This window comes from Monopterus albus, unplaced genomic scaffold, assembly GCF_001952655.1.
Source record: "Monopterus albus unplaced genomic scaffold, M_albus_1.0 scaffold282.1, whole genome shotgun sequence".
Taxonomy (NCBI): Eukaryota; Metazoa; Chordata; class Actinopteri; order Synbranchiformes; family Synbranchidae; genus Monopterus; species Monopterus albus.
In genome coordinates this window covers 120,585-140,407 of record NW_018128162.1, presented here as the reverse complement: position 1 = coordinate 140,407, position 19,823 = coordinate 120,585, and the positions used below count along the sequence as shown (strand labels likewise).

At 43.7% G+C, this 19,823-nt stretch overlaps 2 protein-coding genes across 2 annotated transcripts in view; one reads left to right on the top strand and one right to left on the bottom strand.

The window, feature by feature from the left end:
• rbm22 (RNA binding motif protein 22) overlaps positions 1-2,433 on the bottom strand; it is a 7,277-nt gene extending 4,844 nt beyond the window's left edge. The window contains exons 1-5 of the mRNA XM_020622526.1: positions 2,296-2,433; positions 994-1,047; positions 859-888; positions 598-730; positions 394-494 (exon numbers count right to left, since the gene is read on the bottom strand). Of these exons, the coding sequence (XP_020478182.1) occupies positions 394-494; positions 598-730; positions 859-888; positions 994-1,047; positions 2,296-2,349 (372 nt within the window). The 5' untranslated portion in view covers positions 2,350-2,433. The remainder of the gene's footprint in view (positions 1-393; positions 495-597; positions 731-858; positions 889-993; positions 1,048-2,295) is intronic.
• Positions 2,434-4,050: 1,617 nt separating this feature from the next.
• The window catches only part of ndst1a (N-deacetylase/N-sulfotransferase (heparan glucosaminyl) 1a), a 54,857-nt gene continuing 39,084 nt past the window's right edge, over positions 4,051-19,823 (top strand). Inside the window, exon 1 of the mRNA XM_020622527.1 lies at positions 4,051-4,374. The gene's annotated coding sequence lies outside the window, so the exon portion shown is untranslated. The remainder of the gene's footprint in view (positions 4,375-19,823) is intronic.

Genomic DNA, 19,823 nt, shown 5'->3' with positions numbered 1-19,823 from the left:
AAATTCTGTCTCTCAGAGTGGGAATGCACCTACAATGTGAATTTCAGACCCCTCCATGATTTCTAAGTGGGAGAACTTGCAAAATCGCAGGGTGTTCAAATACTTCTGTTCCTCACTGTACAGCTGCAGTAGTTGTAGAGATGTCCTGAACACCTGTATTTGATCCTGGTTTCAAGTCCTTAAGTAATTTGCTCCTGTTCTTATTGTAATTATTTCTTTTTTTCCTACACAATAAAATATATATTTGGCCTGCAGTTTACACATAACAAGTGAATTTCAGACCCCTCCATGATTTCTAAGTGGGAGAACTTGCAAAATTGCAGGGTCTTCAAATACTTCTGTTCTTCACTGTATATATTAATATTTTCTGTCAGTATTAGAAAGTAGCCATACCTCTCTCTCCATGTTCTGTGTGTAGTACTCTTTGTTCACATCTGACCTTGGAACCTCATCTTTAATAGCAAGCCCAGTGTCTCGGACCTGGATAGGCAAACCTGGAAAACACAGGTGTGACAAAAGGGTGAAACTCACATAGCTAAATGCTTCAACAAGCCAAAATAAATGTACAGAAATGACAAGTCTGTTGCGGAGACTCACCATACTCCAGGTCCAGCAGACATGTCTGACAAACATTCTTCATTTTACTGCAGGTCTGACAGACTTCCGTCTTCTTGAATCGCATCAGTGTCCCTGGACACCATCGGAACACAGTAAAGGGCCGAGCGCAAATCTGACAAGAAATGAAAAATGTATGGATACATTTTCTTACATGAATGGAACATAGCGTTGTACAGTAAGTGTAAGTTAAACAAAGTTACGTGCTGCATAATCATGACAAAGTATTACTGCAAAACATACCTTGCATTCTTTCCCATATTTTTCCTTGGTCTGTAAAACAAACAAACAAATCTGAGTCCAGACATATACTGGCATTAACACTACAAGATACAAACTTCCAATTCATTAAAATGACGCACTATAATGTTCACTCACCATACGGATGTAAGGATTTTCTCCTAAACATGTCTGACAGAGAATCGGAAAATCCTGGAAGACAATGGAAATCAGATTTTTCTTCTTTAGCAAAATCCAAGCACCATGACTGTTATTTATTCAGCAGTCCCCTGATGCAAGTTATCTGAAGCACTAGGCCTACAATCTCTGTTGCACGATCTCTGTACATCAAGTGCCATTGGACTTGCTCATTCCAACTTTGCCATCTGGTGAAGGATGCTGTTTCAGTCCAAGTGCTAACTTCTGCAAATGACGTGCCTTAATCCATCCCACTGACAGCATCAGCCAAATATCTAAATATAAGCAGCTCTTCAGAAACAAATGTCAACTACATAAAACCAACACTGGCCAAAGGCCCTGTGGTGTCAAGGCTGATGAGAGGAAACAAATTTGTTGCCTTACATAGTAGGGTTGCAGACCATTTAGGTTGCTCAAAAATACACTTGCTTGGTGGGCAATCAGTATAGTGAAGAGTAAGACTTAGTGGCTATGTACCAACTTCAGTTTAACTTAAAATGCTAGGTTGAAGCAGTTCGCTCGTTTTTCACTACAATGACCAACTCATCGTATGACGATCAAACAAAAAGCACAACTCCAATAAGACCAGAATCGTGTATAGAACTGAAAGCGGTGTATAGATACTGAGCTCAAACTCAGAAAATAAGAGTTATGACTGACTTATACGTCAAGCGGGTCTGGCCCTATTATTCATTGCTCTGCAATATCTGTGATTGCGTTTAGCTAATGTTACACTGCCAAGGACCAAAGAAAATGCAAAAACGATTCTACAGGCAAAATACAAGTTGGCGTGTCGGTCTGGTTCTGGTCTGCACATCTCAGTCGTCAGTTGAGACGATTATTTTGTGCAGCTTCCTTTTGTTTTGTTCATGCTAGTTAGCTAGCCTGCTAGGTATAGCCTTCATTAGCTTGGGTAGCTAACTTCAGCAGTATAGCTACTTTTCAGATTTATATGAGATCATTTTCTTTTAACCTTATCCTATTTTTGACGCTACCGCCGATCACCCTTAGCTCACTAGTGTTCGGATTAAACATAAATACTCTGTAAATTAATGTTAACACCATAGCTAACGCCGATCTACTGAAACATTCTCAGAGGATAGCAGACACGCTTTAGCTACTAGCTAACGGAAAGCTAACCAGCTATCAATTGAACCTGCCAGATAAGTGGCATGCTGCTAGATTTTATGTTCATGATAATTCTTGAAATGAAACTGGAAAGAGTTGTGCTTTCCGGTAAACTTCGATGCCGATTAAACTTACTGCGTCTTCCCAGTTTTGTCTGTTGTATGTGTTGGATCCTAGGGACGTCGCCATTTTGCGGTGTGTGAGCCAAACAGGCAACGACACAAGAGGTGCCAGACCACAATGCACCGCACGACACAGCCCTGTTCCACCTTTGGGTGTCGCCCTATTTCAAGAAACTATCTAGACTACAAAACAACCTGAAGTAAATAAAGACCCAAATATTAGAAATAAATATTAATAAAGAGAAGCAAGTGGCAATTGGCTGTATATCCTACCATAAGTATCTCTGACATCTGTATTTTACCTTTAAAGGTGTGTGTAATGTACTTGTAGCCTACTATTTGTAATTATACATTTGACACTAGCCGTAGGCTACTTTTAGTCCACTTAATTTCCCAACACTTTTTCTTGCATTATATTTATTAAACAGTAGTTTGTCATTTTATGTTCTGATTTCACATAGAAAGTTTACAATTATCTTACAAAATATCCAAATAATTCAACATTAGATCCGAGTCATTTTGCATATTGAGTAGTTTTGCTTTCAGTACTTTTGCTTAATTTACATTTAGATTAACTTTAGAACAACATTCTGACACAGGGCAGTATTTTAGTTGTACACTGCAGTAATGCAATTTTTACTTACGTAAAGGACGTGGGAAATTTTGTCCAGCAGTGTGTGTGAGTGAGACACTGACTGTTGTGTGTGAGCTATTTAAGCCAGTTGTGTCCATTTACAGTTTATCCACCTGCTCCACTTTATGAAAGTCCAATTAGTGTGGCAAAGGATGTTTGAGATTAGGGATGGACATTAAGCCCATCATGTTTATTTAAAGTCAGGTTGAGGTTGTGGCGTTAAAGGGCAGGGATTAGCTACTGGCCTGAAGAGCTGGCAACTTCTTCGCAGTGCATCTGCAATTCACGAGGTCAGATGGGAATGTCTGCTGTGCTTTTAGACTGCTCCCAGATCTCCCTTCTCTGCTGTTGCTTTCGATATCTGAATTAGAGGAAGTGACTTCAAGGTATAATCAGTTGCATTGTGCTCATCATCTAGGTGACACTGAGTACTGATGAACAGTTGCTTGTGCAATCATATTTCCATTTGATTCATTTAAACTGAAATCTCTGTCTTCCTTCTGTTTCCCTCATAGACAGGTGCATAGTCTGTGTCTTGTCCTGCAGTGCTTAGTGAGACACTGTAGAAAACCTTCTAGGCTTTGCCTTCTTTGTCTTAATGAGTCATGTGGTTCTGTCTCCTCTCCTATGTGATGTGGATGAGACATCTAAAGCTGTTTTGAAGGACTGTCTTGTCTTGGATTTAAGCAGTTCATAATCAAAATCATGAACCTCATAGGTCATGAGGTGAGAGGTCTGGGTCAGAGGATGTTTTGGAGAAATTATTCTTTGAGTGGTATTCATGATTCTAATGGTGGTATTTTGTATACTGCTGCATGGTACACTACACATTAGTTCTCATTTCTCTTATTTGTTAATATTTCTCATTCATTCATAGGCCATTTGTTGTCCTGAAACTATGCTTGGTAAAGGAACTTTCTGTCCATTTCTATGCAAGACCATTGTTTAGCCCCTTGATACAGAGAGAGAGAGAAATTGTGCATGGGCCCTCCTTATGTAATCTGCATGGTGAGGTGATAAAGACGACCCAGAACTCCAGTTCCTAAGAAATAGGAATCCTAAAAACTTTCAGGATATCACTGCACAGTTCAATTCCGAACACTACGCAGCACATCGACGCCGCTATAATCTCAGCCCCTGCATGAATATGATCGCACACGGATTTCTTACAGGAGTTGTGTGGTATGCATGTATGCGCATATCAGACACACACACACATACAAAAAAAGTGCTGCGCTGGCGCCTCCCGTCGACAGTTATGGGCTCTGCACCGGGCTGCAGAAAGAGAGGGGCATTCTCAGATATCTCGATTTCTTCCAGCCGAGTCTGCCGTTCCTCTTCCACATCACAGCCGACAGCAAACAGAGACGACGTCGACGACATGCGCCCGGCGTGCTTCACCCCTGCATTTACCCCGGCCTGCCTATTCTGTCCCGGATCCACCTAGACTCCGATAAGGTGAGTACATCGACACGACACAAGTCTCGTCGCGGTCTTTTCGCACGTTTGGCACACGGTCGAGAGCCCCGCCGCTCGCTCTCCCAGGCCGGGCTAGTGAACGTTGTCTGGCGCAGACGGTGAATGAGGCCAGTTTTTCGGCCTGGCTCTCTCCCCTCTTGCTGGAAACATAAAGCCCTGGCGATATCGTGGAAGATCGGTGCAGCTTTCAGTTGGTCCGTGTGGAATCAGAGAGAAAGGAGGCCAACGTTATTGTTGGAGCGGGTCAGGTCGAAGTTTGTGCTCCGGATAGAGCTGCTCCCGGCGTGTCTGTTGTGATCAGAATGCCTTTATCCGACCAGAGCCCGTAACACAGCCCGGTACCAGCCACAACTGGAGAACTTGTTTTTGTAACTTTGCAGAAGCGGCGATGTGTGGAGCGGTTATGAAATGCTCGCCTCAAGTTACCTTTAACTAGTAAGCAACAATGGAGCACTTTAACTACAAACAGTCGATTTCTTTTACAGTGATAAGGCCGTTTCTTGTGAGCAAATTCTAATTAAAAGTCACCTAATCGAACAACACTGCACAGGATGGAGGTGCACGAAAGATCAGCGCGGGCACGCAGCCGCAGCCCCAACGTGACTACACGTCCAGACGGTTTGGGAGCTCTTGGGTGGGTTATGACCAGAGATGACAGGTGACTCATCAGATTCCTAGAAACACTGACCCTCAGTAAGATTTCAAAACAAACCCCAAACTCTGTTTGTGGGGGAAAACGCAAACAAGCTGATACTGACTTTGTAATGTCAGTTTTCAGGGACGTGGAACAGTTTGGGATGTATCTTCTTAACAAGACCTAGTTACTTTTAATAGTTTTCATATGTTGTTTATATGTTGCACAATGCACCAGTCATGCAATAGCCTTTCACCCCCCCACCCAACCAGATCTGCCTATACTGCTGCTGGGACTGCTTTGTGGTATAATCCAGAACAAGTGCCCGTCTTCACCAACATAGCTGCAGCTATTAAATACTATAAACATTTGACTCCCTATGTAGAAAAAAGGGGCAGTCCAGACATGTCTGAAATCTGTTGCCCTGGGGGTGTACGCGCGTGCAGGCGTGCACCTATGCGAGTAAGGGATTTCTAAAGCCGAAAGGCTTGCACTGAATGTATTTGGCAAACTCTTAAGGAATTTTCCCGCAATTGCTTCAGCTGCAGGGGATGTTCTTGTAAATAAAAAGTGCTATCCTTCTGGTTTTATGTATCATGCTATTCCCAGACAATGTGTTTTTCACACGCTCCATCCTGTGTTCATAACAAAACATTGTAGGGATTATTTAATTTGCAGATTAGATTAAAAAAATGTGTGGTTGCTGTTGTTTCTTTGTCGAGTTTGCGGAGAGCGGAATCTTAAGTTGTGTTCGGTTCATCTGTGCCAACTGTTTGTCTGGTTGTTCTAACCCTCCATCTGACTGCTCCCACTGGCTGCCAAACATGCTGTGATCTAACGCTTTCAGCTGATGAAGGCTGCCACTGCTGCTGCAGTCATTTGATCATATATCAGCATCCCTTCACTCAGATATGCCAGTGAAAAGCAGCAACTGAGGTACAATGCCTGCTCATAGATGTTGATAAAATACTGTAGGCACGACAGCGTGTGACTGATCGTGTCATCGGGCAGTGTTTGGCCGTTTATCAGAGTGAGACATGATCAAAAACAGTTCATCATTTCAGGTTTTAGGCTTGAATTGGAAATGGTGAGAGAAATGTACAGTAGTTTGTTGTCAATTGTTAGGTATTTTTAGTCAGACAGAAATTGGATAGATACTTTATGTATTAGAAATGTTTAGTGGAGATAGGATGTCTAGTTAGACTGTTAAATGCTTAGGCATGCTTATGAGTTTCTACAGGGTACATCTGGTCAAGGATAACTAGAGAGAAGAGTTGATGACTGTCAGCAGACAGGGTGTTTAATATTATTATTACGACGTGTATAACTGTAGCCTTAGCCATAATATGTTCTTATGTTTAAGCCACGACATGTTACTAGAGGTCGTGAGAATGTTTTTAGCTACACACCACTTAACCAACAGACACACACACATTGATTTGCTTCATGTTTTGACTACTGCTATGACCAGCTGCAAAGCTGGTAACAGAGACGTCTCGGTTGACGTTTCTGTGTAGTATGGGGCTAGCCCAACTGAGGGGATATAATGTATAGGCCTGGTGGGTTCAGGGTCTTTCATCTTACATCTGCCTGCGAGCAGTTTGGAGGTGCAAGATACCTGAGCGTGTAATGTTAATTTTACCTGTGATCCTTTGAATAAATCAGCACTGTTTTGAAGTTACTTGGACTGTCTCATCTCTCAGAGTTAGCAATGGTAAGAAGAACCAAAGTCTAACACAACCAAAGCTTAAACTGATTTATTGCTACTTCACACCGAGTTGGATGTGAATTTAATTGTACAGGAGTGACAACAACATGGCGTTTAATGCTATGTAAGGTAACTGCAGTGCCCAAATCATGTCAGCACTTGTGTTTTTCCATGTCAGTGCCCCTTGTAGCCACGCTCAGTGTGCGGGGCCAGACCTCTCTTTAAAGTGAGGCTGAAGCTACTAGGAATCCTTCCAAAACTCAAGTTCCCCTAACCCTCTCTGCTGGGTATAAGCATCGCTTTGTGCCACAGTACTACTCCCTGTGGCTCTTGTTCATATATTACTACTACTACTACACCACTGGCTCCACTACATACTGTTGGAATCTACAGTTGGAAGTGTGCATAAAATAGCCTGCTGTTTGACAGGCAATATCAGATGTTTCCTCATTAAATCAAGCTCTTGGATTAATATGCCAGAACACAAGAGGCAGACTGTGCCACTGTAGCCTGTAAAGCCCGTTGTATTAAAGGTTTTTTTTCTCCCTCTGGCATTTTTTGCTTTAGACTGTGCGATTGTGAAGGGTATTGGAGATCAGGGACAGAGTAAATACATTTCAGACAGCACAGCACAACCGAGTATTAGCAAATGATCCGATAGCCATCTGTAATCCTCGGGAAAACCTGGACAGTTGTTTGTGAATAGTACTAGCCTCCGTCAGATAGTTGGCAGGCACCGGGGTGTCCACATGTGTGACTTGCTGGCTAGGGTCGCGGCTCAGCTGAATGCTACAGTATGCAGGCGGATCAGATTACTGAACGATTAGCCATGGCCTCCTATCCTCGGCCCAGGGAAATGATTTTCCACCGTCATAATTCCCTAGACTGAATTACGCAGCCTAGTGACTCAGAGATACTCAATACTACAGGCCTAGCATAACCCATTGCTCTCTGGAGAGGGGAGATATGTTGAAAATGGTTGCACTGTTGTTGCACTAAAGGACAAAATACTTTTGCGATTTCTGGTTGAACTGTAATGCTCAGTTTAAAGCGACAAAGGCAGTTTGACCCAGCATCGACTGGTTGGACAAAAGGATAGCACTTGTGGTGACATTCACTCCTCAGCTTTGACATAAAGCAGGCAGCAAACAACCATGAAAATGGTCCAGAAACTCTAGACTGTCCCTGATAAGTCCTTTTTATTCTGAGACTCAAGTCAAAAAAAAAAAAAGTGGGCACGTGTGAGATGGCCAATCACGCAGGCCTCTAGTGTTTGAATGGAATGATAGATGAAGAGAGATAGGGGTAGAGGAAAAGTGGGAGCGGCTAGCTGCTGGAGGTAGGACCACGTTTCCAAGGTACCTACCCCCTGAGGCAGGAATCTGATACATTCCAGAGGCTCCTGTATCCAGACGAATAATGGTGACTAGAGTGTAGTGTTTCATCAGATGACACATGATTGGAGAGTAGGTGCTGGGAAAGTTAAGAGCAATGTCACAGGCTCAGAGGTAGCCAGCTCTGGTTGCCTGAGGGATCGGGAAGTATGCCAGTGGAGCAGGACAGGATATGTGAGATATTCTTCCCTGGCAGAAGACACCCCTGGTTTATCACAGCCCCGTCCTTGCCAACCATTTAGATACAGACATTCACATCATTTTAAGCATTTAGATGATACTCTGGTGCTGGAAAAGGAAAACCTTCACTTGTGTTTAGTATATTATTATCTGTTGTACTCTGATTAAGCCCTCAGTGGCAATTATGCTGAGTAAGGATTGACACTTGGATGACTTCTGATGAATGAGAGCCTGCTTGGCTACCCTGTAGGCATGGTATGGCGGAGTTGCAGAGAACTGTGTGCCATTGCTCTTCATGTGAGATTTTACAGATTCACCTGGGTCAGCTCCTGATGGTACACTATCAGCATCCCAGTCTATGGGTTTAATTTCCTTCTTCAAGTAGAGTTTTCAGCCTCAGGAATTTGCTCCTAAGCTATAGACTGTTTATGCTGCAGACACTGAAAAATACCCTGTTTTATTTAGTGGTCAAAAAACAAGCTGCCGGGTGTTAATGGACTTCACCTCAGCCATTCCGGCGGACCCTCGGGGTACAGCGCGCTCATACACTCGGCAAGGGAGCTCTCTGCTCTGGCCTGCTAATGAAACCATTTCCAGAGATGGAGAGTTGCAGTAATGGGAACGCACCACTTCACTGCGGGATATTCTAACCCCGTCCTCATCGTAAGTGCTATCAGTCATCAGATGTGATTTAGATTTTTCTTTTTCCTCTTTTGTTCATGTAGCCATTCAGATGCTTCTTTTTCAGACTGAGTTAGAGATGTGTGTGTTTACGTAACATTTATGGTGAGAAACTTTGACCAGGTTGTATTGAGGTCAAGGTATTTCTTCTTCTGTTATTGGAAAACAGGAAATGTGTGAAGAAGGCTGTTTTGCCAGCGTATATGCATTTGTTACAGTCTGTTTAGCCTTACATCATTACGTCATGTCGGACCTAAAACCTCACAGACAGGAGGACGGAGGGTAGAAGTGCTGGGGGGGGGAGTGTGTTGTTTACCCAGTTGTCTGGTGGCCTAGGCTGGGTCTGGCTGTGCCACAGATGCCACTCACATGCTCTCACTTACTGTAGAACTGATGTGTACGCCCACCATCATGCATGCCTCAGGTTGTACACAGTGGTGCTGTACAGTGTGTACAACAGACTTAAAAGGAAAGTGGGAGGTGTTTGCATGAGAATGGAAAAACAGACTGTATTAAAGTACAAATCTATCCATTTAGCATTTTTCTTTCATGAAGGTAGAAGTCTTCGCAGAGTTTTTTTCCTCAATGTACCACTAAACTGTCAAATATGTGTAGAGTTTGTGCCCTCATCTTGGTAACAGTTCTTCTTGAAGCTTAAACAAGATAGCAGCTGGGACCTGATGCTGTCAGGATGCCCGTGTTCGGTGTCTGCCAGTTAGTTTGTGCTAACAGCGCTGTTATAATCAGCAGTGATACTGCAAGGACAGTGAAGAGTGCAGTATACATGTACACAGGGTCACGTAGAGATTTTTCTTTGATAGCTGATGATAGAGACTGTTGCTATCCAGGACAACAGTGCAACATAAAACAGCCATGGCTGTGACACACTCACTGTCCTGATGCTTGACCGGAGCATTGTGGCTTCCCACCAGGACAGCAGAACTGAATAAAGTTTAACAGGGCATCTAGTCCACAATGCTCCTCTCCCCTGTATCTTAGCCCCAGAAGAGACCACAGCAACTCATCTGGTGTCCAGTCGGCTCCATCTGTTGGTGCATTTGGCCCAAACATAGCATTATGGCATTCGTACGGCCTCTGCCACATGTAAATAGCTCAGCTCTGCTCTCTGTCCAAATCTTTGCGTGGAAACTATGAGTGGATTGCAAGGGGTTACGGGTCAGCTCCATTTCAATTCATTAAATTGTGCTGAGGCATTACGAATTCACCGTAGCAAAATGACCACAGCTGTAACAGACAGACCTCTTTTCCATTTTGAATTGCTGAGGTGGAAATAATTGTAACAGTGCCGACCCGGGGTTTACCTGCTGGCAGCTCCAAGTCTGCCCCTCCACTGATCCGAGGCGGTGCCGTGTCTGCCCAGCCTGCTGTCTCTCATCCATCTTGGGTGGTAGGGAGGTGTGTATGTTGGCGTGTGTGTGTGTGTTGCGCCTGTCTGTGCCAAACAGGTGTTGTCAACGTGGAGGTCAGTTCAGGCGTAGCTGGGCCACCTAGACAGGAGGACAGCCAGAGACTGCAAGTGACAGCAGGATGCATGAGCTTTGTTTTGCAGAGTTTTGACTGGTTTTATTTAGCGGGTACAGTTTTGAACAGGGTCAGCTGTGATCGTTCGGTGGTGTTAACGGCTGGCTGCTCTCAGCAGGATGTGCTACAGCTGCAAGCATTTGGTCCTTACGAAGCGGCTGGGAGGCTGTTTAGCTAAAGAAGCTAGACTAACGGAACCATAGTGGGGTGTGCAGGCCTGCAAACACAAACAACATCCTACCCCCTCTGTGAACTGCTAAGTGGCCGGATATGTTTGGTGAATGGGACACAGGTGTCTGGGCTGGGATGTGTACGCCTGGCTAGAGGTCTGTGTTTGTTTTCTCTCCATAATGGCCCCCGATTCTCTGCTGCAGCTCGACCAGAACTCATTGGCTCTCACTTGGCCGGGCTGGATGCCCCCTTCCAGTTTTTTTTCTTCTGTGGGACTGAACAGTGGATGAACTGGAGGCAAGAATTTGATAATGAAATTCAAGACATCCCTATAATACAATGTTGAGGCTGCACAATGAACAAGCCTGGTGCTTTTTAGATCCCCCCACCCCCTCATTCTTCCCTTTATCCCTCTGCTGCCTCTGATCTACCTCAGCAAAGCAGTTGTTTGAAGTTGTCAAGGCTCTGGCTTTACTGTTGAGTCCTCAAAATGCTTATGTGACAGGTAGAGAAGAGCTGAAGGGGAGTAATGAGACCTCCACATAGTCCACAACCTCCTCAGTCTCCATCTTTCACGCTCTCGTCTTCCACTCACCTGCCGCACGCAGGCCTCAGTTCTCTGGTGATGTCACTCCATTGAGCTCCTCTTTGTTGAGTAATGGCCCAGAGGTGCACTTTGGGCCCTGAGGAAGACTCACTCACAGCCACCCCAACCCCATACTGTTTCCCCAAGGAGTGCAGCAGTGTGAGGTAATGAGTGTTAACCCCTCAACCTCCTCAGTGTTTGGACATTGTACTGTTAGCAGCAGTTGCTCTCAGCACCCTGATCTAATTGTTTGAGTAACCCTGCAGCCTACCCAGATGGCTGGTTTATGATAACAATACAGTTAATATCTGGCCCACATAACACTCTGCCATCGTACCCCCTCCGACTCTGCTCTCATTTCTTGCTGTCTGAAACCTCTGTGCTGTTGTTTCTGACGCCTTCTCCTGAGTTCTTTGGTTTATATCTTTATTTTGCTCATTTTTTTTTTTAATTTCAGAATCCATTTCTTTTGCCCCTAGGCACAAAGGGTGAAGGCTAGAAATGGTGGAGCAAATTAAATTTTCTCTCCCTCTTTTGCTCCCCTTGGATATGGGTACACGGGAACAGCAGAAGGACAACAGGAGCAGAGAACGCTGCAAGAAAAAGCACATTTCCCATGCATTACTGTCTCTTTCCTCAGGGTCTGTGGTGGAGTAACACCAATACCTCTATCATTTCTCTCTCTCGCTCCCCTGTGTTGCTCTCGCTGCTGCTGTTCCTTCTCACTCAGCCTAACCTGAAGGTCTCTCTGTTCTTGCTGCCACTGTTAACACAGTCTGACCCAGTTTTATTAGTTTGGGTCTAGTGAATCATTAATCGAGGTTATCTAATTGTTCCTGTAATGATTCCACTGCGACTTGCGTGTCAGAGCCTCTCTGTGTTCATAACCGATCAAGCTGTGCCCTCGTGCTTCTTGCTGTAACACATTTGTGCTCTCATAACCAAAACTCAAAAAAGTATTGTCCCTTAAGCCAGACTATATGTGTAGTAGGTGTGCTGTGCACTGTAATATGTCATTGTGTCAGAGCACAATATGAGGACTAAGTGCACTGAATGCAAATTAATCTTGTGGGATGGCAGCAGCTGAATAGAGTGCGGTTTTGGGGAAAGGAGGGGAAGCAAAGGGAGGGACAGAAGGAGGGCTAATAGCGGTGATAGAGAAAAGAGTATGTGAGGAGCAGCAGCAGGAGGAGGGCTGTGGGATGTAGTCATCACCAAGCCCATTCATCATGCAATGCCTGCTGGGATGCGCCGGGGTCAGTCCGGCACAACACAATTACAGCCTGTTCTGGTGTGTTGTGCTCGGCTCCACTGTGTTCCGACTATGTCCTGTTGTCTTTTGTTAGATTTCCCCTTTTCAAGCTCTCTTGTTTTCCCCTTTGCGCGTTTCTTCTCTGCTCTCCATGCATCTGTTCTGTGGCAGATTCCTCATCTCTTCTCTTTTGTTGCTTATTGTTGAACTTGCTGCTCAAGCTATAACCAAGCGATCTGCTGCGGTTTCTTTGAGCAAAACGTCTCCATTAGCAGAGTGTTTGTGTTTTTCGGTTTGTTTCTTTGAGGCTTAAACTCGTACTGTATCTTGTGCAATAAAATTGCCATGGTCTTTTTTGTAAGTTCATGTGGTGTAGCAGGCATATTTCATCCACATCAGAATGACAACCACTGGATGTGATGACAGACCTGGTTAGCAGGGCGGTGTGGGAAGCTTTTAAGCATGTTGTTTACCTTGCCTGCCTGACAGTCCTCGTCGAGCCCTCAGATGATTCCAGAAAGCTGTAAATATCTTCTAGGTGCTCTAATGTTAGCTGACAGCATAGCCGATCATAAGGATATGTGTCTTCCTGTTTGTGCCTGTTCTTCTTGCAGTAGAAGGGTTTTCTCTGCCAGGGCCCCTTTAGCTGGTCTGGCAGCCTAAATGAAAACATCATGCAAGGATCCTACAGCAACAACTTTAGAAGGTTGATCCAGATATTCTTGTTAACATCACGGGACAGGGCTTGTCACTGTCTGTCACTTTGCTGCAAAACAGTACACGAGAGACAGCACAGGTTCTCCCTATAGATAGATGGATGATTTGATTTTAGAGCGCCTTGCTGCATATATTTACATTGAGTTATTTAGTGCTTTCCCAAATATTGATTCTGCCATTTTCTTAAAGACTCAAGTCTTCTGTTATTTTTGAATATATATATATATAATATCAGTGTGATGACATTGTAGATACTTTTTTTTAAAACTCTCAATAAAAACATGAATTTTTATGTTTCTAGCGATTGTGATTAAAATATACAATGCTGTGGCTGCAACTAACCATTACTTTTGTTATTTATTAATCGTATCCAGTGGATAGATTATCTGGTCTGTGTAATGTTACAAAAGAGTCAAATGCCTTGATTTGATTTACTATTGTGTGCGACACTGTGTGTACTATGCACTTTATGAGGTAAACGAAATGGCGTCCACAAATAAGGCTGGATATTGACACTGATCTCTTGGTTCACCTGTGAACTTGGATTCTTCTACATTCAACAAGTGAGCAACACGGTTGTTTTCTTGAGTGTAAGCTGATGTAAAGTTCACATTAGTACAGACGTGATTACAAACGGACTCGTCTTGTGTACTTTATGTGTCTTGTTGATGAACAAGTTCCAGCAGATTCCAGTTCAGTGTTGTGAGTTTGAATCATGGGGCTATTACTTGTCAGTTTACATTTAAATGACAAGTTGTGCCTTTAATCATCACTGGTCGTATTTTGTAATATATCCTGTTATCCTATTATCTTATAGAAAGGTATTCTTGGCCTAAACAAGCTTTTCAGAGTACTGTGTAAAATCATTTCCAGTAGTTGCTGAAAGATTTCTTGTAAAGGAAAAGAAAACAATTAAACCTTAAGGTCCCAGAAGTTGACTTGCTCACTAAGGATGTATTGGGTGTTGACTTGGCTCATGAGAACTAATATGAAACCCCGAGACTGACTGGAAGAATGACAAATCACGGCCAGAAAATGCAACAGTTTCAAGTACCGAGCATCTGGAAATGATTTGAAACAATGGACTGTCTTCAGCAGGCCCCATGTCGGAGCTTTGTGGATGCTTCTCTTTACCGACTGTCTTGAGGTTCAGCGCTCTGAGACATCTTCGAAATATTTTGCTTGATATAGAAAGACTGACTTGGCATTCTTTGATTTCACCTTAAAACTCATCACTCGATCTCATACACAGTCAAAATCTTTTAAGGTACTGGCAGAGCACTGAGGCAAACTGAGCTTGTTTTTATGTGAATTTTAAAGACTGCCACATCTAAATTTGACAGGGTAAAATCCTCATTACAGTCAGAGTGGAGTTTTGCTCCAAAAATCACGTTCAAACCATGTTCGAATTGACACGAAGTACGTTCGAATTAATTTAGGGTAGACAAATGAATCAAAAATGGCCGCCCACTGAAAGCTTACATGATGACGGGTAGTTTTGACCCTCAGGTCTTCTTCAGGGCACGTAAGTTGCAGGGGTAGGACAGTCAGGCGAGGATGTAGAATGGAAACGGCTCCAGTCATCTATGGTAACGTTAACGTCGGTGCCTAATTTGGGTAGCGACATTGCAGGTGAGCGCTCAGATGTGTTCTACTTGAGCAGGCATCTGCTTTTTTGCAGTCAGCAAACCGTTTACCTTGACATCGCTCCAGTGTCGTCATTGCCCAATCAGCACAGCTTTGCTTGCTACTGTTACGAGCTTACTCTACTGAGGTCAACAGGACTGTAACTGGTCAAGCTGACAGTGAATTTACATCACATCAGATGGCTTGTTGCATTTATTGACATGGCGTACATTGTTGGAATCAAACGGGTCGTTACAGTTCAAGTTTTAGTTTTATTTTTTTACCACATTCAAATGAATGTCTTATCTTTTTGCATGTTTGTCACACTGTAATGTTTCAGATCGTCAAACAAATTTATATATTAGTCAAAGATAACACAAGTAAACACATCATGCAGTTTTTAAATGAAGGTTTTTATTATTAAGGGAAAACAAAATCCAAAACTATATAGCCCTGTGTGAAAAAGTGTTTGCCCCCTAAACCTAATAACTGGTTGGGCCACCCTTAGCAGCAACAACTGCAATCAAGCATTTTCGATAACTTGCCATGAGTCTTTTACAGCGCTGTGGAGGAATTTTGGCCCACTCATCTTGGCAGAATGGTTGTAAGTCAGCCACATTGGAGCGTTTTCGGGCATGAACTGCCTTTTTAAGGTCATGCCACAGCATCTCAATTGGATTCAGGTCAGGACTTTGACTAGGCCACTCCAAAGTCTTCATTTTGTTTTTCTTCAGCCATTCAGAAGTGGACTTGCTGGTGTGCTTTGGATCATTGTCCTGCTGCAGAACCCAAGTTCGCTTCAGCTTGAGGTCACAAACGGATGGCCGGACATTCTCCTTCAGGATATTTTGGTACACAGCAGAATTCATGGTTCCACTTATCACAGCATGTCTTCCAGGGCCTGAAGCAGCAAAACAGCCCCAGACCATCCCACTACCACCACCATATTTTACTGTTGGTATGATGTTCTTTTTCTGAAATGCGGTGTTACTTTTACGCCACACATAATGGGACACACACCTTCCAAAAAGTTCAACTTTTGTCTCGTCTGTCCACAGAGTATTATCCCAAAAGTCTTGGGGATCATCAAGATGTTTTCTGGCAAAACTGAGACGAGCCTTTATGTTCTTTTTGCTCAGCAGTGGTTTTCGTCTTGGAACTCTGCCATGCAAACCATTTTTGCCCAGTCTCTTTCTTATGGTGGAGTCATGAACACTCAGCTTAACTGAGGCAAGTGAGGCCTGCAGTTCTTTGGATGTTGTTGTGGGGTCTTTTGTGACCTCTTGGATGAGTTGTCGCTGCGCTCTTGGGGTAATTTTGGTCGGCTGGCCACTCCTGGGAAGGTTCTCCACTGTTCCATGTTTTCGCCATTTGTGGATAATGGCTCTCACTGTGGTTCGCTGCAGTCCCCAAGCTTTAGAAATGGCTTTATAACCTTTTCCGGACTGATAGAGCTCCATTATTCTCTTTCTCATTTGTTTTTGAATTTCTTTGGATCTCGGCATGATGTCTAGCTTTTGAGGATCTTTTGGTCTACTTCACTTTGTCAGGCAGGTCCTATTTAAGTGATTTCTTGATTGCGAACAGGTGTGGCAAGAGAAATTGAACTCAGGTGCGATAAACCAGTGTTTTGACAGGGGGGCAAACACTTGTTCACACAGGGCTCTATAGTTTTGGATTTTGTTTTCCCTTAATAATAAAAACCTTCATTTAAAAACTGCATGATGTGTTTACTTGTGTTATCTTTGACTAATATATAAATTTGTTTGACGATCTGAAACATTACAGTGTGACAAACATGCAAAAAGATAAGAAATCAGTAAGGGGGCAAACACTTTTTCACACCACTGTATGAGTTACTAGCACCAAGGACAGCTCAACTTGTCTTCTCTAAGTCCAGGAGTAGATTTCTCCACTTTCAACAGTAAACCCGGCTGTATTGCGTTATCTAGGACAACCTCTAACTACATCCCATGGCGACAAGCTGGGTTGCAAAATACACCTGCTCCATGCCTCCCCAAACTGCAGACATAGCAGCCTGTCTGTCATCAAGTTGTCTTGTGTGCGCCTTAATGAAGCCGAGGAGATGTGACGACACGCCTCACATTTCACTCTTCAACCTAATTATGTTGATGTGGAGGCCGATGTTAGTGTTGTGGTGGTTAAAATCCTCCCGGTGAGAGGAAATGGCAGAGTCATCGAGGGATACAACACAGCTAATTAGACTTGTACGCTTCCATGTGTGAGGAGAGAGGTGGGATTTGGGGAGTGAGTAGTAGTAGTAGTGCAAAGAAGCGAGAATGACTTTTTCCCGCCTTTGAATATTTTTTATTGATTGAATAAGTTCTGATAGTTACTTCAGAAACCTGTCTTGAATATGTGGCATATTCTTCGAATGTCACGTTGCTTAATGACTGCTTCCACTTTCTGACAGCTGGGGGAAGCTTCAACATTCATTACTGCCAGATATTTTTCCCACTCCACAAGTCGCTATCTTGGAGAGTCTGAAATTAAAGTAATTTGAAATTGCACTAGAAAATGGTCTGCTGGTACAATAATGCTGTTTTTGACTTCATCCTCCCCCAAGGAAAGCTATTAGTAGGTTTGACTGATTAGAGCCTGGAGCCGCTGGCTCTCAATTAGACTGAAGACAAAGCTTAAATCTTAGCTGCTGGAAAATCAGAAGTAATGAATTAGTGATAAAGCCTTTAAAGACAACACCATTAGAGGCACTGTCAGGAGGAGGTGGACTGCTTTATCTTTGCAGTTTGCAGTGCAGGTTATTTGGAATCTAAAGGAATAAAAGAAAAATACTTTGGATTTCTTTTTCTCTCTTTGGCTCCTCTGCTTTTTCCTCTTTGCCTCTGGCTACCGGTGACAATGACATTAACCTTCATCACAGCCCTCATCACAGCGCTGTCCTCATGTGACCTCGAAGTCATCCCTTATGAGGGGGTTGGTCAGCTGCACTGCTGCTCAGGGTCTTAGGTCTCACTGGGCTTCGTAATGCTTTATGGCTTCCATCGCACGGCGGTGGGAGGATCAAATAATAAACTGCTTAAAAAAAATTAAAGGAACACTTAAATCACACGTGGTATTTTGATGAATGAATTATTCAAGTTGAAAACCTTTACTAATGTGCATTGTGTAATTTGTTCAGAACAAAACAACAGTTAGTGGAAACCAAACTCATCAACCCATTGGGGGGGGGGGGCTGTTTTGAAAATAACTTTTCAAAATAACTTTAAAAATTTAAATGATAGGTTCATCCATGTTGCGTGAATTTCATTGCGGCAACTCATAATGTGACTCAGAAGTGTGTATAGCCCCGTGTGCCTGTATGCAATCCTGACAACATCTGGGCATGCTCCTGATGATCAGGGCGTCAGTGAGCTCCTGGACAGACTGTGGTGGTACCCAGTGGCATCGGATGCACCGATATATAATGCTCCATAGGTGCTCAGTTGGATTTAGGTCAGGGGAATGTGAGGGCCTTCCTGATCCAGGAACTGCCAACACTCTCTGGCCACATGAGGTCGGGCGTTTTCCTGCACCAGGAGGAAACCAGGGCCCACTGGGGCCGTAACATCTGGGGATTCATCCTGGTACCTCACAGCAGTCAGTGCTGTTGGCTATGACATGGAGGTCTGTCTGGCCCTCCAGGGATATACCTTCCCAGGCCACCGCTGGGGGTTGTCTTGCTTTTGCCTCTCCATTTTACCTGTTGTCACTTTCATGTGCCCCAAAGAAGGTGAAGCTGCTTCACACTTGTGCTTCCTAAATGGTCAGATTGATCCCTGAAGTTTAAGTGACTTGGTGTTGTACTGAGATGATGTTCCTTTAATTTTCTTTTTAGCAAGCATATATTAGATTGTGTTCCAAGATGCCCCACTTGGGTTGAGAAGTACTATGGCAGCAAAACTTTCTGCAGAGTCATACTCTGATAGGTTTTATTTTCCACAGGCCGCCTAAGGCCTTGTTTGATTTTTGCTTTGGATTCTGACTTCTCGCCAAACACATCCACTCAGCTCGTTCCATCTCAACTGCCATTAGCACACACAGTGCTCCTATTCATCTGGCTCATGGCTCATGGCTTTTTAGACCTTGCCCACCATCCGGTCTGTGTGTGTCCGTCTCTGTCAGCGGAGGGAGCTCACTCCTGTCACTTGATGGATAAACTGTATAGTGGAAACTTGTATCCTCAGAGGTATGCGGGGCAGATGCAGATCTTCCGCTGGCTCAGCTGTTGTGCCCTGTGCAGACAGGGAGGGAACAGCATGTCTCCAGTATATCTCTGTGATCGGAGGAGTTATAGAACTGGGCGAGACATTTACCCTTTGCAAGGAGCTTTTTGTTCCTCTTTAAAAACAGAATTTGGAGTCATGTATTGTATCGTCTGCTCCTGCTGCAAAAAACACAACAAACAAACAAGCAAAAAAAAAAAAAAAACCAACCATGAGCTTCCACTAAACAGTTCCAGCTTGAAACTCTTATTTAACAAAAGCATTGGTCAGTGGTTATGGTTTCGATGGGCATGGTGGCTTGTCTGAGGTCAGGCCAGTTGTGCTGCTGACGGCAGCGTGCCAGATTCTTTTTCTCGCTGCTTCAGGCTCTACACTTGTCTGATCAAAAACTAATTAACAAGATTGGACGTAATCAGCCTGCGATGAGCTCCCAGAATGACGGTAATCAAATTCACCCTGTACGTGGACAAACTGTATGCCACCTCCAGTTTTTAAAATAAAAAGAATGGAATAAACAGTACCAATTACTGGCCTTTTTAAAGGGCTGTTTTACTCTGATCCCTTTTAATTTATGACCTTATAATGGAGAAAGAAAAGGTTGAACTTCTGGTAATGAGCACGACAGTTGTCTTTGCTGTAATGTGAGGGCAGTAAAGTCGGCACACCATGTTTCCAGCTGGCGAGCTCCCCCCC